Raw genomic sequence first — 18,191 nt, forward strand, 5'->3', positions numbered from 1 at the left:
TGAAGGCAACCGCGCACACACCCCAGAGGAGGAAGGAGGGAGACCCCAGACGAAGCCCCCATGGTCGATGGGCAAGAGCCTAGCAAGTCAGAGGCAATGAGCAGCCCACACCCCTGGTAAAAATGCCGTGGCAGGCTAGTCCATTTTATTGAACTTTCATTGCAGCAATTCAAAATGGTACTCAGTAGTTTTCATGACCCCCATGTGCTCCACCATTGCCTAACAACAATGGGCCATGTTCCTAATGACATGAAAAAGTCTCCTGCTTAGCCTGTAGAGGGCAGTGTGTCCCTCCATGGATATGCCTCCCCAGACCATCACTGACCCAAAACCAAACTGTTCGTGATGAATGTTGCAGGCAGCATAATGTTCTCCAGACCTTTTCACATCTATCACATGTTCAGGGTGAACCTGCTCATATCTGTGAAAAGCAGTGTACCAGTGGTGTACCTACCAGTTCTGGTATTCTTTGCCTAATCCCAACTTCCACAAGGTGTACCTCCATAGACCAGGACACCTTCCCACTTATATATATATATATATATATATATATATATATATATATATATATATATATATATATATATATATATATATATATATATATGACCATTAGGAAGAGTTGAACAGGATTTATTAATAATACAGAATTCAATTAAAGTGACTTAAATATTGTCAACATTTTGAAAGTTATGATGTCTGAAATTCAGAGTATGAATCTCAACATGTTTTCCACTGAAAATCACCTAAATCTGTGATCACAGGCTCTATAATGCATCTGCAAACCGTGTAAACATTTTTCAGTTTTATCCAGTAATGGCAGAAATAATGAAATTCTCCATTAAAAAACAAAACAAAAATGAATAAAGTGAGGTTGCTATTCCATCAATAGATTCCATTTTTATTGTATAATTATTTGAGCAAATAAATGGCCATAAACTGAACTGTCATAAACTGCAGCAGAAACAGTTTTTATCGAGTCACAAACTGGCCTGAGATCAGCTCCCCCGGGGTCTGCTGCTGTCTCAGTCTCTAACACTCAGTAAACACAGTCTGAGCTGTTTCTCCACATTCTTCTCTTCTCTTTCTGTCTCCTGCAGTTTGTCCGTCAGGCTGCAGCTGAAGAATTACATTTGATAAATCAAATGTAAAATTAGGATTCAGCTTCATCTGATGGAGATTCAAGTTGTGTCAATGATGACAGCAGACATGATAACAGAAATTATATATTTTATAACAAACCTTTATTATGTCTGTGATGATGTCAGAGTGGGTCAGGCTGATTAAAGTGACTCGTCATGCTCCACACTGACACGTGCGATCCTCCATCCATCGGAATAAAATGCTCTTTATTTACCTGTTGCCATGGTGACTCCTGGTATTGATGATGGCTTTCTTTCCTTACTCACGCACACGCTGAATCAGGGTGAACACACTCAAGAGCTGATTGAACTAACTCTGATCAGCTGTTCTGTAAGAGGAACCTCAGAGTTGGTCAACTCAGAGTCTGTTTTTAAACTCAGTTTGTTGAATCTGCTTGCTAGAATTTGGAAAGATTTGAATCCATAGGAGTCAACCAAGAGCATCAACATGTCTCAGGAGTCAAGAGAGAGCAACGCCGACCTCTTAGACTGGGGTGATCAGTCAGGAATCCCCCTTGAATGGGGTGATGTGCCAGAGATCAACCTTGACCCACAAATCGACAGCCATTACTGGGGTTTTTGGCAAGATGTATCAGTTGACACTGACACCGACCCCCTTGGCAGTAAGGATCCACCTGAATCCCTCAGAATTGCACCTGAACACTGTGTGCAGGAGGAGATACGTCAGGTGGACGAATCTAGACTCAGCGACATGTCCAGCAAGCTCCAAGTGGCGGAGACAAGAATCCAAGAGCTGCAAGCAATGCTGAAGGAAGCAAGAGACATGGTTAAAGAGAAGGATGTGAAATGCGCAGACCTGGAATGCAAGCTCCAAGACATGGAGAAGAAAAATGAAGGCTTGGAAGAAAAGTTTAATGAAGTGTTGAAGAAAAACACACAGCTGCTATTAGATCAAGAACAACAGGGCACAAAATGCTCAGACTTGGAATCCAAGCTCCAAGAGATGGAGGGCAAAAATGAAAGCCTGCAAGAAAAGCTTGATCTAGCCTTGGGGAAGAAAGAAACAATACTGCAAGAGAAGAGAGCCCTGAAAATGAAACACTCAGAAGTCAAATCAAGACTTGAAGACACCGACAAGAGGCACAAGGTGGTGCAGGTCAAATTAGAGGATATGAGGAAACAAAATAAAACCTTATATGGATTGCTTCACCAAGCCCAACAAAGCAATGCGGAAGTGCTTAAACAAATGGAAGCCAAGCAAAGAGCAATTCTCCAAAAGATGGACGAGAAGCACGCAAAAATGCAGTGCAAGCTCAATGGAAGCGAGGAAAAATACGCACAAGCGCTGAAGGAGAAAGAAGAACTCTCCAAAGCACAGAGACAGCTGCAAGATTGCCTCCAAGACTCTGAAAAGAGAAACGGAGATCTTACGGAGAAAAACAAAAAACTGCAGCAATACAAGGAGGAGCTGGAGAACATCTGTGCCGAGAAAATGTGTGCGGGCATTGAAGTTATGATGAGCAAAAACGCAGAACTGGAAGAGCTCCATAGGAATGCCCAGTACAAAACCAAACAACAGGAGAAGATGCTTAAAGACATGCAGGAAGCAAAGAAATTGCTGGACAAGAAGTACAAAGAACTGAATGAAAGCCATGCAGAAAAGCAAGAAAAAATTGCAGAGCTCAACAGAAGGTGCAAGAAACTGGAAGAGGAGAAGGAAGAATGTGTCAGCAATCTGGATAATATCATTCTGCAGCACAAAGATCTGCATGAGTGCTGCTTGAAAAAGAAAAAGGGCTTCAAGTTTTTCCGGAGGAATTCTGTTGCTTCTTGACCTTGAACAAAACTCACCTCGTCTGCCACCACCTTGAATCTATCTCCTTGACGTTGACCTCTCCTCTGTGCTTTTCTTTCTTTCCTCTCTCACCCTCCTTTTTGGGGGGGAATTTAATTGGACACTCTAAATTTTAAGATAATAATACAGGCAATCTTATTGTGATTTAGCTTAATTGGACACTCTAAATTTTAAGATAATAATAAAGGCAATCTTATTGTAATTTAGCTTAATTGGACACTCTAAATTTAAGGCCGTGCAAAACCCTACCACCACCTCCTGGCGGTGCCGGCTGGTAACAGTGGTCTCAAACCCTGGCTAACGGTGGAGGTCATATCTGTCAAGTTTTGTATTTAAAAATACGGGAAATTTTCCACCGCTGCACAGCAAATTTGGAAGTGTTAATTCAACTCTTAGGGAGTTGAATTGACACCTCATTCGGCCAATCATATTAAGAAATGGGTTTTCGAGAGCCAGTAATAACCAGGGGGTGTTTTACATGATTGGCCGAACAAGATGTCAATCAAAATAGGAGGGTCTAGCCTGCCATATAAAGTTAACTGCATCCGTTCCGCTTACGGGACGTGGCTGTCCTCGATCTCTGAGGGGAGAGAAGCTATTTGAGGCTCCAGCATAGCATGAACAGTCCAGAAACAATTTGAAATGAGAAAAAAAAAAAAAAAACAATTTATTAACTGATTACGTCGGATCTATTCTGACCCAAAGTACAGCTGTGACCGGTTCTGAATGACGGCTTTACAGCAGACAGCCGCTCCAACTTTTGCCGGTACTGTGTACCGGCGCAGAATCTTTTAGTGGTATGCAGTACTGGACTGTACCGGCTTACTTTCATCCCTGCTTGTTCCCCTCTGTCAGATCCAAAGTACTGCACTTGGCACACTACCTAGGTAGAGCAGGTTATCTACTAATCAGAAGGCTGGTGGTTTGATTCCTGGCTGCTGCTGTCTGTATGCCAAAATATCACCAATATCTGAGTATATGCATACATTTACAAATCAGGTTTTATTGTATGCGAGTGTTACCCAACACTGGTTTCCAAAGGAATCCAAATTCACTACAGTCCCTATAGTTTTCATCAATTTTGATGAGCTCTGTATTTGTATTCATTTTAGCAGCCCTGAAACAGACTGGGAACCTGTTGAGGGTGGACCCAGCCTTTTGTCCTGTGACAGCAGAGCAACCTATTGAGCAGAGCGGGAAATCTACAGGGATTAGTGAAATGATCTATTTTTCCTCTGTGCATTGTTTTGAGTTGGAATTCTTACTTGCAAGTGTCCCAACAGGAAGGTTTTTTCTTTCTCAGAGACTCTGGATGTAAAATAGTGCTGTATAATAACCAAATGTCTAGCTGCAGTAGAGTATTGATCTTGTAATGTGTAAAATAAAAAATAAATAAAATAATCAGACTAACAGAAATTGTCTATTGTTCAACTTTGGTTTAATACTTAATTATTCTATAAACTAACTGATAAAATATAAACAAAAACAGAGCTCTGTTCAGTATTTTTAAATGACAAATAAGATCACCACGAAAACTGTTTCCCTTCACCTTAGCGCAGCACCTGGTTCAGGTGAAGCTGCCGATTAAGTAACTGCAAGAAACCCACAAGGCTGCTAAAGATAAATTAATAAATAAAATAAAACATTAATTTTAGCGCATGTTATAAAATGAAAATATAGTTTTTTATTAAGTCACTGGTGTATGCATGTACACCAATGGGGGGTGCTGTCGAGCTACTGTGGAGACTAGAGGGCGGATTCAAAGGCGCAGCTTCAAAATAAAATAAACTAGTGGCCTGTTACCATCGTCTGCTCTCCGTCTTTTCCACGGGTAAGGAATAAATGTTCTTTCCATGACTTAAACCTGCTCCTAAAATAACATAAATGACTTCGGATTCATTATAAACGTATAAACGTTTTGAGTATTTAAGTATGTTTGAGTTTCGGAAAGAGCTGTATTTTCTGTACTGCACTGCTGTAGTCCGCCATTGTTTAAATAGTAAAACAGGGTTTCCATGGGGTAGTAAAAATAAGTAGTAAAAGGTAGTAAATTTAACTCTAGGATTCCTGTATAAACCCTGTAAAAGTTTGTATTCGAAGCCTTATTCGAGTAGTGTGATCTGCTAAATGTTGAACGGGCTGAGGTAAGTTCTGGTTATATTATGCAGGACTATTCCTCAATTTTCGTGTTGCCCCATTTGGCTTACTTCCGTTTGTGATAAACGTATTGAAGGAATTTAAATAACAAGTGTGTGTGCTGCTTAAGCCTTTAGGTTTCTGCGTGTTCGTTTATCAAACAGGAATTACACAAACAAACGGAATAAGGAGTCCAATTATTAAATTTAATAAAACCAATTCAAATAGTTTACAGATTAATCTGGACCAGGACTGCATGCCAGGCGTGTGGCATGAAGTGCTGGCACATTCTAATAGTTTCATAAAGTCACAGCATATCAGTCTTGGTTACATCATTATACAAAACAAGGATTCCAGCAGCTGCGTCTTGACATGACCTCATAGTCTCCTTTTCTGTCATTGTGTAGTCTTTATCAGTGTGGTTCATTGTACAGTCAGACCACAAAGTTCATGATGACAGGGAACAATATAAGCTTCTGTATTTTTAATCAGTTATGTTTATTTTCCAGACAAATTTCTCAGGGAAGTAAATGTACATAAGATATACATGTAGCATATATCATGAATATTCCTACAGTATCTTATTCTTTTCATTTTATGAAATTAATTATTTGTCTATTGTGGTTTTGGTTTATTACTAATAATTATTGGAGTCATTTTTATATCATCTGATCTTTACTGTAAAAGATGAGTTTATGTGTTTTATGATTTGAAGAATTAACTGAGCTGGTGGCCTGTTATCATTGTCTTCTCTCCTCTCTTGCAGTGTCCAGAACTTCAGGGAAGGCTCTGAGCAAGTGTGTCATCCAGACAGTATCTACCACCTTTGAAACGCCATGGCCCCTAATGCACGACAGGCACTGATCAGTAAGATCCAGGAAGGACTTTTAAAGTTGAGCAGAAGTCAACTACAAAGTATAATCAGCTCCATCAAGGATGTTAGCCTGGCAAATGGCATTGAAGAATTAAGTGATGATGACTTGCGCAAGCTAGTTTTCGACTACGTGACAGGTGACCAGTTAAGGTCCCAAGAGGATGAAGGCACGTCCGAGCTGCACCACCTAGATGAACTCATCACGCAGACTGCAGGCAAGGAACCAGCTCATCTCCCGACGGAAGACCCAGGCACTAATCCTATCATATCTACTCTATCATCTGGTCACTCCTGTACACTAGTTCTGATGTTTCTTATGGTAACCTGTGTAAACAAATTGATGAAGTTTGACAGGAAGGGTTCACTGAGTCAGAGGTTATCAGAGTTGTCCTTAAATTAATAAAATCTGGTAGTTTTAGAGAAATGTTAACCAACAGAAGTGATCTAAATGTTGATGAGCTTAAGAGATTCCTTCGCTCTCACATTCATGACAAAAACAGCACTGAGCTTTTTCAAGAGCTAACTAATGCTAACCAATCAGACAAACAGAGTCCACAACAGTTCTTGTAGAGAGTAATGGGTCTAAGGTTGAGGCTCTCCAGTAATACATATTTCACTTTTATACAATAGTTTACTTCTTCAAAACAACACGTTTGTTTATACAACTACACAGATGTTTAACATTAATCACAACAATGTGCCACATTGGGGCAATGTAACTTTAATTTGAAGTGAGAGGTTTTAAGCTTTGTCGAGTTTGTTGAATTTGTTTGGCTCTTGTATAGCCGAAAAGCCACGTCCAATTTTCTTCCTTGCCAGTCAGAAAACAGTGTAAACAAAGAGTGAAGCCCTCCAGTGGAAGGGAGTGGAAAGACGTGAAACCAACAGTTGGTACTGTTTTTAACTGATATTTTTAACTGTCAAGGGTTAAAACCTCTATCTCAAACACATGCAAATTAGTGATGATTTTGTATTAGAACAAATCACCAAGTCTACGAGTGAAGAAGCAGAAAGACACAAAAGAACAGCAGAACTGTTAAAACCAAGACAGTGACTGTTGAGATGCTCGACAGCGGTGACAGGACTAACAACACCAAGGTTGACAAAAAGCAGCAAATTTAGCAAGATGCTATTAGAAAGTTAATGGCACAGGTGTCCTTGCTGACAACAGCATATCTGTTGACTTTAGTTGTCCAAGGCGCAGCTCACAGGTACAAGTGGAAACCCAGCACAGATGCAGATCTTGTGTACAGTGGAGCAATGCCAGCAGCACACATTGCTTTGTGTGCAGCCAGACAGGACACAGGGCCATAGGCTGTCTGCAACAGAGGACGTTGGGAAATGCAATGAGGTCACTGGAGAGGGGCAGCCAGTGACCAGGACAGCTCGAGTGCCCCCAGTATCTAATAGTCATCCCAAAAACGCAAAATCAAAGCCAACTCAACCACCACCAAGAAAAGCTCACTGGTAACAGATGCATAGTTTCATGTGCTCTCAATGGATTTCCAATTCAAATACTACTGGATTCAGGTACCCAAGTGACTATAGTGGGGTAAAAACAGAACAAGAAGAACACGTTATTGTTAAATATTGTCAAAACAAACTACAGTAATTATTACATAAAATTTAATACTGCTCTTAAATGAGATTAGTGCTAAAATAAATAAAATATTTCCCATGTGCTTGGTAAAAATACAGCAATTCATTGAGGAAAAAAATAAAATAGTTTATCTTTTATATCTATATTTTGTTAGCAGAATTGCAAAGCATCAGAACAATCTAGAAATATATTCAAAACCGATAACTGATGATTTTCTTTTCTGATGGCATTAGTGACTTATGCGGAAATTTTAAGTTTCATCTCTCATTTTGTTTTTGTGACCTGTAAATACAGGAAGTGACTCTCCGACTGGCCCTACAGATACAGACCCAAAGCGGAGCTCTGTGGGTGTTGGTGAGTTTCTTAATAGATTTGTTAATTTAAGATGAATATAGTCATGTGTTTAATGATGTAGAGCTGCCATGATGATAGCAAACATATTAAAGATGTAAGTGTTGATGTGGGTCTTCATGCTGTGTTTCAGGGACAATCGTTGCCATTACAGCGGGAGCAGGTACGGCTTTGGACAGTTACAATATTTGGTACTATGAAGCAAATTTAACGTACCCATGTTATCTCCCTGATTCACTAAAAAGGTGTTTCACTCATTACTGGGATGCTTTACCATGCTAACTCATGCTCTCTAATGAAATATAGAGATCAACATGCATGAAATCACCACCTACTGACATTACATTATCAGGAAACATGATCATACAGCATTTTTAATACTAAACTACTGTACAGTGCTTTTTCTCTCACACACACTCTCACTCTGCTGCTTTCAGTCTGTATTCTGTGTTGAACCTCTTCATAAGTTTTCCATAGTATAGTATAGCTTTCTCTTCCTTTGTAAAATCAGCCGCTCTGCTGATAGTACACTTATCCAGAACTGTGATTGATCAGATGCTGCCAGTGCCACACCCTTCACATGAGTTAGCAGGGTAAACCCTCGGTAAACTTAGTGAATTGATAACAGCTTCATGTCACCACCACAGATTGCTGATATTAGGGTTAGTGAATCCAGATGACAGAAATATACCCCGGGTATGTTAAACTCACTTTGTAGTACAGTACAGGCAAATATTTCTTAACAGTCACACTGATATTGGTGTTCTTGTCCATGTGCAGTAGGTGCAGTAGGTGCAGTGGTCTCTGCTCCTCTTGTTCTGGGGGCGATGGGTTTCACCTCAGCTGGAATAGCAGCTGGCTCCTACGCTGCAAGCATGATGTCTGCGGCTGCTGTGGCCAATGGAGGAGGAGTTGCAGCAGGAAGCCTGGTGGCTGTCTTGCAATCAGCAGGTAAGCTTGTTGTCTGATGTAGACGTGGTTTTAATCATAGCACTGGATATATTCACCAAGCACTTTTATCAGAAGCGCAAAACAAAGGTCGCCCTTGCTCCTGGGGGTGGTGACCAGCATTAGGATCTTCATCATTCACTCCCCAAGAATCCAAAGTGTTAACTACCTACTGAGATTCTCCTGTGACCCACTGATTGTACATTTACAGGTGAACACGCTCATGCAGCCTGATGTGTATTGCATTTAGGACTATAATGTGGAGGGCCTTAGTATGAGCTGATAGATGTGTCAAGTGTTGTTTCTGTTCTGCAGTCCAAAGTGTGACATCTGATCAGATGCAGGTCAGGAGCTTCGTTAATGTTTGAAACCAAGCATCAGAATGAAGGCGTGGTGTGAGACAGTGGTCATGGCTACTTGTGCTAAGCTGTAATTTGGCATCAATAACACGAATCCGCTGACACAACCTGCCTTGCTAAGGATATGGCTGTGGTGTAATTAGACTAGGGAGTGTTATCCAGTCACACACTGGACTGTCAAGTATGATCACATTGTCCAAGCTCGGAGTATTGTATCTGACCTGTACCTGGACCTGAGTGTCTGCAACACGAGCCTGCTGCTGGCAGATCCTGGGATTAGTGTACAAGCCACAGTTTTTGCTTGTTTGGTTGTTTGTTTAGTTCATAAAATCTGACATCACTAGGAAGAGCAGTGATGGCACCATTAGACATTTTATTTTTAAATCAATAACTCCACCTAACTCGACTGTTGCTGGGTGGACAAAAGGAAATGGTTTTTGACTGTTGTGTTGGATTAGACTGTTAATTTTTTGTGTAATCTTTATAAGAAGGAAAAGATTGTAAGCAATAATCTTATTGGAAGGTTTTTGCTCTTGGTGTTTCCTTGCCCTCACACTTATCTAGACGAGCATCCTGCTGCAACCATCTTTACTTTTCCTTGATTTTTGATAAGCAATTTGGTCAGTACTGTTGGTATGTTTCCTGATAAAGTTATTAGGATTCTCATCTGATTGACTTGATGTAGGATACTGAAGCTGTGAATTATTACTTTTTTCTTCTTTTTTACCCCTCAAAGGTGCAGCCGGGCTGTCGGGTGCTGCCACTGCAGCTGTGGCCAGTGCTGGAGCTGGTGCAGGAGCGGTTCTAGGAGCTGGAGCGAACCAGCTGAGACTTCTCTTTTCCCGGAAATAAAGCAGTAAACTGAATAATTTCACAACTTCACCAGTAATCATTTCAGATGGGTGAATGGAAAATCGCCAAACCTTTTCTGTCAGTGACAAAAATATTTTCATGCTTCTGTAAACAGTGTTTATATTATTGAAAGATCCAAATGTAAGAATCTGAAATCAACTTTAATAAAATGCATTTGAGAGTGTCTCCTTAAAAAAAAAAAAAGTTTGTGATGTTGCAAAAACAATTTAAAAACTTAACCTTCACTTGTGTCATAGCACACTCTTCTAATATTTTATTAACAATCTCTAACAGTAGTGAGCAGTATATCAGTGAAAGGCAGTTTTTTTTTTTTTTTAGCTGCTAAAATCTGTATCTTAATTACTGTGAATGCTGCAAGCATTCACAGTATTGTTCTTGTACTCCAAAAACTTTCGGTTGCTAAAAACTCAAGCAGCGTTTGGGCTACAGACACCGTTCTGGTATCAAAACGTTCAGCCTGTTCTGGAGATTTATGCTATTACTTTTCTTTTTTGTAACCTTTATACTTTTTAAGATATTGAACTTTTTATAATCTTCATTTTTGCCATTCAAAATGAATGGGGAAGTTTCAAATCCTTTTCAAATCCTTTCAGGCTTTAAAAGCTAACAACTTCAGCATACTTTCAGCTAGAAAAACCATTTAAGCTTTAAAATGAAGCCAAGCCTTTCAGCTATTACTTGGTGTTTCAAAATCTTTTATGGTTTAAGCACAGTGAGCGTTTAAGTTTAAGGTGTTTTTTCAACCGTTTCAGAGTTTATAATGGTTGTGTATTGCGTTTGCTAGAGTGGGAGGATGATTAGTAGAGTGGGAGACTTCAAAACTTTCAGGTGGAAAATTTATTTTTAAACTGCCACTGTGTCCACACTCTTTGCACTACAGCCATCATTTTATGCTCAAAATGTAGAGCTGCTTCTCTACTTTCAAACAATGTGTCTCTAAACCCTGTCAAATGTACACTTTTTAAACTGTAAGCGTTCAAACAGAGGCAGTACCTTCCAACTCCTTCATTAACCTCTATAGTAATTTCAGAGAGGTGATTTTCTCTGAAGCAGAAATGAGCACCTTTTTTAAGCTGCTTCCACAGCCACACTTTTGAGCCCAGGAAAATAAAAATGACACCATTGTTTAGAGCACGTCCTTGTGACGCTCACAGTTCAAAAATGATTTTGATAGAAGCTACGGTTTTTGACTTAGAAGCAGTTATTTGACAGGTGCGCCGAGGCAAATTTGACAGAGTGCATGCATCTCAGCAGGTAAGCAGTGCACCTGGCAGGTGTTTTCAATTGGTGCATTTACAAGCATTCAGCTTGGCAGAGCTCTCCAATATGTATGCTTGCAAACCTCACTGCTTGTGTGACACTACTGTTGGCTCAGTGGTAGAAAAGGGGACCATCAATGCACAAGAAGCAGACAGAGCAGGTTCAAGTCCCACTTTACTCCAAACTTTAAAAGTTTTCCATTGAGCATTCATTCACCAGCTAAAACTCTTTCAGCCAGATTTAAGCTCTTTGGAGCATTTCCTGGCATTTCAGCATTTCTCTTTTGTTTTTAACTTATAAATTTATTTTTCCAGAATTTGTTTTTGTCTTTTCTTCTTTTACAACTGCAGCAGTTGATGAACTGTTGTGGTTTATTTGCTTGTGTTCTGCTCTCATTTTCCTATTTTCTCCCCTTTCTCTCTTTTTTCTTCTCTTCTCTCAGTCTGTCAACTCTGGCATTACAAGGACACATGTATATGTATGGGAAAAATAACAAAGAAATAAATAAAAGGACAAATATTAATTAGAGGAGCCTATAGAGAATCTATAGAGCTCATCTTGGAAGAGTAAATATGTCTGGCACAACATTCAGATCACAATTCTGGTTGCAAAACCTACCAGACAAGACAGGCTAAAAAAAAAGAGAGAGAGCACGAACTGTGTTGCAGTCTCTCTAAAATCTGCATTATTGATCATGATTGGCTGTAAAAACCTTCCACGGAGCCGACAGCAGCAGCTAATGCAGCTCCTCTGTGTGTGTCTGTGTCAGTAACACTGCTGCAGGCTGTCTGTGGTTCACTGCAGAGTCTGTTTCTCTATCAGGTGTTCACACTTATTAGCGAATAGCTGGCTGTGACTGGGATGAAGAGACTGATGAGCTGAATGGAGTTTTCCAAGACAGTTATGATGGAGAGGACTTCATATCATTTGACCAGAATACACAGACGTGGATCGCTTCTAATCAGCAGGCTGTCATCATAAAAAACATCTGGGACAATAACAAAGCTATCTCTGCAGAGGTGAAGACCTACCTCACCCAGATCTTTCCTGACTTTCTCAAGAAGTACGTGAACTATGGGAGGAGCTCTCTGATGAGAACAGGTGAGTTCATATGAGCAGAGTTAGAGTGATAATAATAAATCATATTTCTGATTTACTGCCACATTAAAATGTGTCTGACTCTTTCTCCACCTCATCAGTCTGGTTTCCTCGGTTCCTGCATGTGTGTTACAGTGTTATCATCACTTTATAACTCACTGTTTTAACTACACTTCACAGCATTTCTATTAATCTGAGGCTCACAAACTGCATCACATCACAAAGAAGTTACTCTGCTGATAATAATAATAATAATGAATGAACTGTTTCTCTTTATTCCTCAGTCCTTCCCTCAGTGTCTCTCCTCCAGAGGTCTTCCTCCTCTCCCATCACCTGCCACTCTACAGGTTTCTATCCTCACAGAGCTGAGCTGGTCTGGAAGAAAGATGGAGAGGAGCTTCATGAAGGTGTGCACAAAGGAGAGATCCTCCCCAACCATGATGGGACCTTCCAGATGAGTGTTGATCTGGACCTTTCAGCAGTTGGCCCTGAGCACTGGGACAGGTACAGCTGTGTGTTTCAGCTCTCAGGTGTGAACGAGGACATCACCACCAAACTGGACAAAGCAGGAATCAGGAGCAATGAAGGTGAGACTGAGATCAGAGCAGACAAACATGGGAAACAGACTTTTACAGTTTCCTGTAACGCTCCTGCAGCTCACAGGTTTTTATGTCCTGGATGATAAATCCTGTTTCCTTGGTGTGTCTGTGAGTTTCTGTCAGCATCATTTTAAAGCCTGCATCAGTTTAGATCAATAATGTGTCCCAAAGTTTTCCCCACAGTTTTTCTTTGCTGACCAGAACACACGTTAGTTTTCTTTGAAATGTTAGATTTGAACTAACAGATTTATTTTATTAATGTGTTTTAGTGCTCTAGAGACAAAATTTAGTTGTTTTTCTCATGTTATAAACCTGGAGGCAGCACGGTGGTGTGGTGGTCGGCACTGCTGTCTCACAGTTTGAAGGTCTGGGTTCGATTCCACCGTGGCCTCTCTGTGTGGAGTTTGCATGTTCTCCCTGTGTCTGTGTGGGTTTCCTCCCGTCCAAGGACATATAGTTAGTGGGGTTAGGTTAGTTTGTCACTCTGAATTGCCCACAGGTATGAATGGTTGTCTGTCTCTCTGTGTTAGCCCTGTGACAGGCTGGTGACCTGTACAGGTGTACCCTGAACAGGATAAGTGGAGGAGAATGGATGGATGTATGGATGTCAGAACTTTTATTGTAGGGATGAAATTAGTTGTTCAAACATTAATGACTATAAAGCGGCTGATCAATTGTTTTCTGTTGATCTGCAGGAGGTTCCCTCTCCGTGATCATTCCTGTGGTTGTTGCTGTGGTCGTTCTCGCTGCCGTCGCTGTGATCGGATTCATTATTTACAAAAAGAGAACAGGTGAGAGAGCAGAACTACCTGGATCTGTTTGTACACTGCAAACAAATAATAATGATGACGGTCATAATTCATCACAGTCATTGTTTACAGTTCACAAAGGAAAATAAATAATTCATATAGAGCTAAATTAGTAACAACAGAGAAATAAATCAAATAGCCAAAAACAGTGTAGTAGGGCTGCTCGATTATGGAACAAAATCATGATTATTTAACATGATTACTCACTGAGTTTGGCAAAAACTGCATTTGTTGCCCTTAAAGAACAACAAACCTGAAATCTAGTGCACTTCTACAATCTCTTGAAAATAAATTGAAAATAAAATACAGAATATATAAATAAATCGTAAATGCAGCCGGTGGATACGACGCCGCATTGAGCGGGTGGGCCCGTTGCTGTGATATGTCAGCATACATGTCTATGGATTTACAAATCCTGCTGACTGAAGGATGGAAGTTTGTCCAGTCTGTTTACATGTTTGTTATCTCACACAGGAGGAAGCACTTTGATGAAGTCTACTTCACTGCAGACTGGCTTTAAAAGAATCAGTCAGCCTTTTGCTATTTATGCTCTGGATCTTTTCTGTTTACATTTTAATAGCACAGCTGTGAGTCTCTTGTTATGGAGAAAAAAAGCATTAATTTATTTGAGGAGCATTATTTAAATGTGCCAGTAGTTTATTTTTGAGCAATTTCTCATGTACATCTACAGCTGAATGTTAATAAAAATGTCTGTGTGACATTTGTGACATGTAGCTTTGACTCAGAGGTGCCTTTTTGTTTATACCTTTGGGAAGAAAAAATATCGAGATATATTTCAGGTAAAAAATATTGAGATGATATTTTGTCCATATTCCCCAGCCCTAGTAGTTCTAAACATATTTAGGGTGTTTTTTCTTCACTTTTTATCTCTCCAATGTTATTCCTCTCTCCTACAGCCTCGATTGCAACTACATGCAAATAACCAATTATGCAAATTAGGTCATGACATCGGAATTTCTCCTGTTGGGTGATTTAAATTGGGATATGCTAAATCCACCTGACACAGTGTCTGATCAATTTGACTCTTTAAACCTGTTTCAAATCATATCCCAGCCAACCCTTTACAATACAGCAAACGCTGTTAAAGCCTCTCTAATCGATGTAATTTACACAAACTATCCCCATAAGTATCAATCTGGTGTCTTTTGTAGTGATATTAGTGATCACTGCTTCATTGCCTGCATTTGCAGTCATCGGTGTACTAGATCGGATGGGCAGATAATCAACAAGCGCATTCTTAAACATTTTAATGTTCAAGCCTTTCTGCACGACTTGGCAGTTATCTGCTGGGACAGAATTGAACTCATCCCTACAGTGAATGAGGCATGGTCTTTGTTCAAGTATTACTTTGAATCAGTGATTGATCGACATGCTCCTCAAAAAAGTCTCCGCGTAAAAGCCCGAAGCAGCCCCTGGCTTTCTCGTGAGTTGGTTACGCTATTGCAGCAAAAGAACACTGCATGGCGCAAAGCTCATCAATCTGGCCTTAAGTGTGTTTGGCTCGCTTACTGCCAAGTTCGCAATAAGGCAACGCAAATAGTTCGTCAATCTAAGTCAAACTACTTCAAAAGTCAATTTACTCAAAGTGCCACGAATCCTCAGCTGTTCTGGAAAATTGCTAAACAACTGGAGAACAAACCTGCAGTAACACCAAAGTCTCTCTCAGTGGACAATACCATAGTAATAGGCAAGGAGCACTTGGCCAGCTTGTTTAACGAGCTTTTTACGAAAATTTGCTCTGCTCCCGTATCCTCATCCGCTTGTTCAAATACTAATTTCCAAACTTTTAATTCAACATCAAAATTTTCCTTCCAGCCCCTAAGAGTAGCTGAGGTCAAGAAGGAATTATTATCCTTAAATCCCAGAAAATCAGCAGGCCCTGACGGTCTCGCCCCACTATTTTTTAAATATGGTGCCCCGATTATTACAGGCCCGTTGACAGGCATTTTTAATCTCTCTCTCTTATCTGCAGACATCCCCGTGGAGTGGAAAGCCTCTATTGTCCTCCCTCTATTTAAGGGTGGCAATCAATCTGATTTAAATTGCTATAGACCTATATCCATTCTTCCATGTGCTTCCAAGATTTTTGAAAAACTAGTAAGCAAACAACTAACTGATTATTTGGAAGAGCATAAAATCCTATCCAATGACCAGTCTGGCTTCTGTACAGGTCATGGTTGTATCACAGCTGTTCTAAAAGTCCTTAACGATATAACCTCAGCTCTAGATCATAGAGAACACTGTGCTGCTATTTTTATCGACTTAGCTAAAGCTTTTGACTCTGTCGACCACACACTCTTATTACAAAGACTAAACTACATTGGCATTTTGGGTCCATCGCTTGACTGGTTCTCCAATTATTTATTTAACAGGTCCCAAAAAGTAAAAATCAACTGTCATGTCTCTCAGTCGCTAACGGTTCTTACTGGGGTATCCCAGGGCTCAGTACTAGGCCCAACCCTCTTCTCAATCTTTATCAATGAAATTCCTCTTGTAGTTGAAGGGGCATCAATCCACCTTTATGCAGACGATACTGTTCTTTATACTGTTCCTTGCCTGATAAGGTAATCAACTCTCTCGCCCAAGCATATCACAAATTACACCTGGCTTTAGCTGAGCTAAATCTGACATTAAACATTAAGAAAACAAAATTTATGTGGTTTAGACACAAGGATAGGGCTTGTTTTCCTAAAAATGACTTCATCACTGCAACAGGGGACTCTATAGAACTAGTTGCAGTTTATAAATATCTTGGAATCTGGCTCGACCCTACTTTGTCCTTTTCACACCATATTAAGAATTTACAATCCACGGTTAAAGCGAGACTTTGTTTTCTCTACCAAAATCGCACTTCCTTCACCATAGCTGCCAAATGAGCCATCATTGAGAAAACCATACTACCTTTATTTGATAATGGTGACACTCTATACAGACACGCAACAAAAAAAACCCTCAGTAAACTAGATACGATCTACCACTCTGCAATACGCTTCGTTACAAATGCCCCTTTTGGAAGCACAAGAAAATTTACGCTGGCGGCTGATCTGCGGCTGATCTGCGGCTGGCTTGACCGCGGCAGATTATTTCCAGCAGCAGGTCGTCGTCGTCGTCTTCTTCTTGTGGTTTTAATAGCGGTTGGCAAAAAGCTAAAAGGTGCATTACCGTAACTTTTTTTTTTTTTTAATAAACTTTATTTAACTCAGCAAGTGTAAACATACAAAGGGTGAAACCACATAGAAAAACCAACTTTGTTTACATGTCTTAATAACAATCACGACTGGAATTTGGCTCAGGAACTGACTCCGGCAATTTCCCAGTGATAAACTCACGAAGAAGACCAACTTACTGTGGAGTACAGGTGTTGTGTTGTGTAGTTTTTTGGTAGGAAAAAATAATAATCGCCAAAATTCCCCACATTTTGAAAGGAAGCGTAAGGTGGCAACTAGCTCCGCCTCCTCGTCCTCCTTCACTGCGCGCTCTCCAGGGTGGGGATACAATTTATGTCGGGGATAACTACTTTGGCACAACACCTGTTTAGAGTTGAGGTATGGCGGCGCTCACTTGCCTGCAGCCAGGTCCCTCTCCCTTTTTTCGCTCTCCTTCTCCTCAGTGGTGTGTGGTGTCCTGCCTTGGTATGCCGGGTTCCTGGGAAGTGATTGCACACCTGGAGAGGATGATCGCACCTGTGGCTCATTATCAAGTCAGCGCCGGTGTTACGTCGAGCCGCGTTTCCCCATCAGATACGGTTTCCCCAGCGTCTCTGCGCCGCTCACGCGGCAAAAATCGCGCGTGCTTGTTCAGCGCTCGTAACCACACCGCCGTGCTTGAGCCGCAAGAGAACTACGGACACCGTGAAAGCTCAAACAACGTGTTTCGGCGAAGTTGTCCCACTTTTTGCAAATGCGCTCCCATCAGATACGTGCGCTCTCTCTCTCTCTATGTTTAGATGTTTATCGATAGATAGATAGATACTCCATATAGCCCATGCGGATAGCTCTATATAACCCAAAACTGGGTGAACACATCTTGATAGCCTAATAACAGCCATCAGAAACTGTTCCCCCTGTGTTAAACTGGGGGAACACATCCTGATGGCCCAGGGACAGCCATCAGAAACCGTTCCCCCTGTGTTAATCTGGGGGAACGCGTCCTGATGGCCCAGGGACAGCCATCAGGAAACGTTCCCCAGTTTAAAACAGGGGGAACGGTATCTGATGGCTGTTATTAGGCTATCAAGATGTGTTTACCCAGTTTTGGGTTATATAGAGCTATCCGCATGGGCTATATGGAGTATCTATCTATCTA

The 18,191-nt window shown here is 40.7% G+C and overlaps 1 protein-coding gene and 1 pseudogene across 4 annotated transcripts; both read left to right on the forward strand.

Moving 5' to 3' along the window:
* The first annotated feature begins 4,685 nt into the window (after nt 1–4,685).
* LOC115772543 (interferon alpha-inducible protein 27-like protein 2B) lies at nt 4,686–10,264 on the forward strand. Of its 4 annotated transcripts, XM_030718850.1 has the most exons (6): nt 4,686–4,789; nt 5,861–6,219; nt 7,863–7,922; nt 8,053–8,082; nt 8,700–8,870; nt 9,963–10,262. In XM_030718850.1, exons 2-6 carry the CDS (start codon nt 5,931–5,933, stop codon nt 10,076–10,078), a joined length of 666 nt encoding a protein of 221 aa, XP_030574710.1. In that variant the 5' UTR covers nt 4,686–4,789; nt 5,861–5,930; the 3' UTR covers nt 10,079–10,262. The 4 variants fall into 4 exon arrangements, with proteins under 4 accessions (XP_030574710.1, XP_030574713.1, XP_030574711.1 ...); XM_030718853.1 differs by lacking the exon at nt 4,686–4,789 and having other exon boundaries at nt 5,842–6,183; nt 7,890–7,922; nt 9,963–10,264; XM_030718851.1 differs by lacking the exon at nt 4,686–4,789 and having other exon boundaries at nt 5,842–6,219; nt 7,890–7,922; nt 9,963–10,263.
* Nucleotides 10,265–12,053: 1,789 nt separating this feature from the next.
* LOC115772693 (major histocompatibility complex class I-related gene protein-like) lies at nt 12,054–15,108 on the forward strand (annotated as a pseudogene).
* Nucleotides 15,109–18,191: the final 3,083 nt, after the last annotated feature.

Source organism: Archocentrus centrarchus, chromosome 22 (genome assembly GCF_007364275.1).
Source record: "Archocentrus centrarchus isolate MPI-CPG fArcCen1 chromosome 22, fArcCen1, whole genome shotgun sequence".
Lineage (NCBI taxonomy): Eukaryota > Metazoa > Chordata > Actinopteri > Cichliformes > Cichlidae > Archocentrus > Archocentrus centrarchus.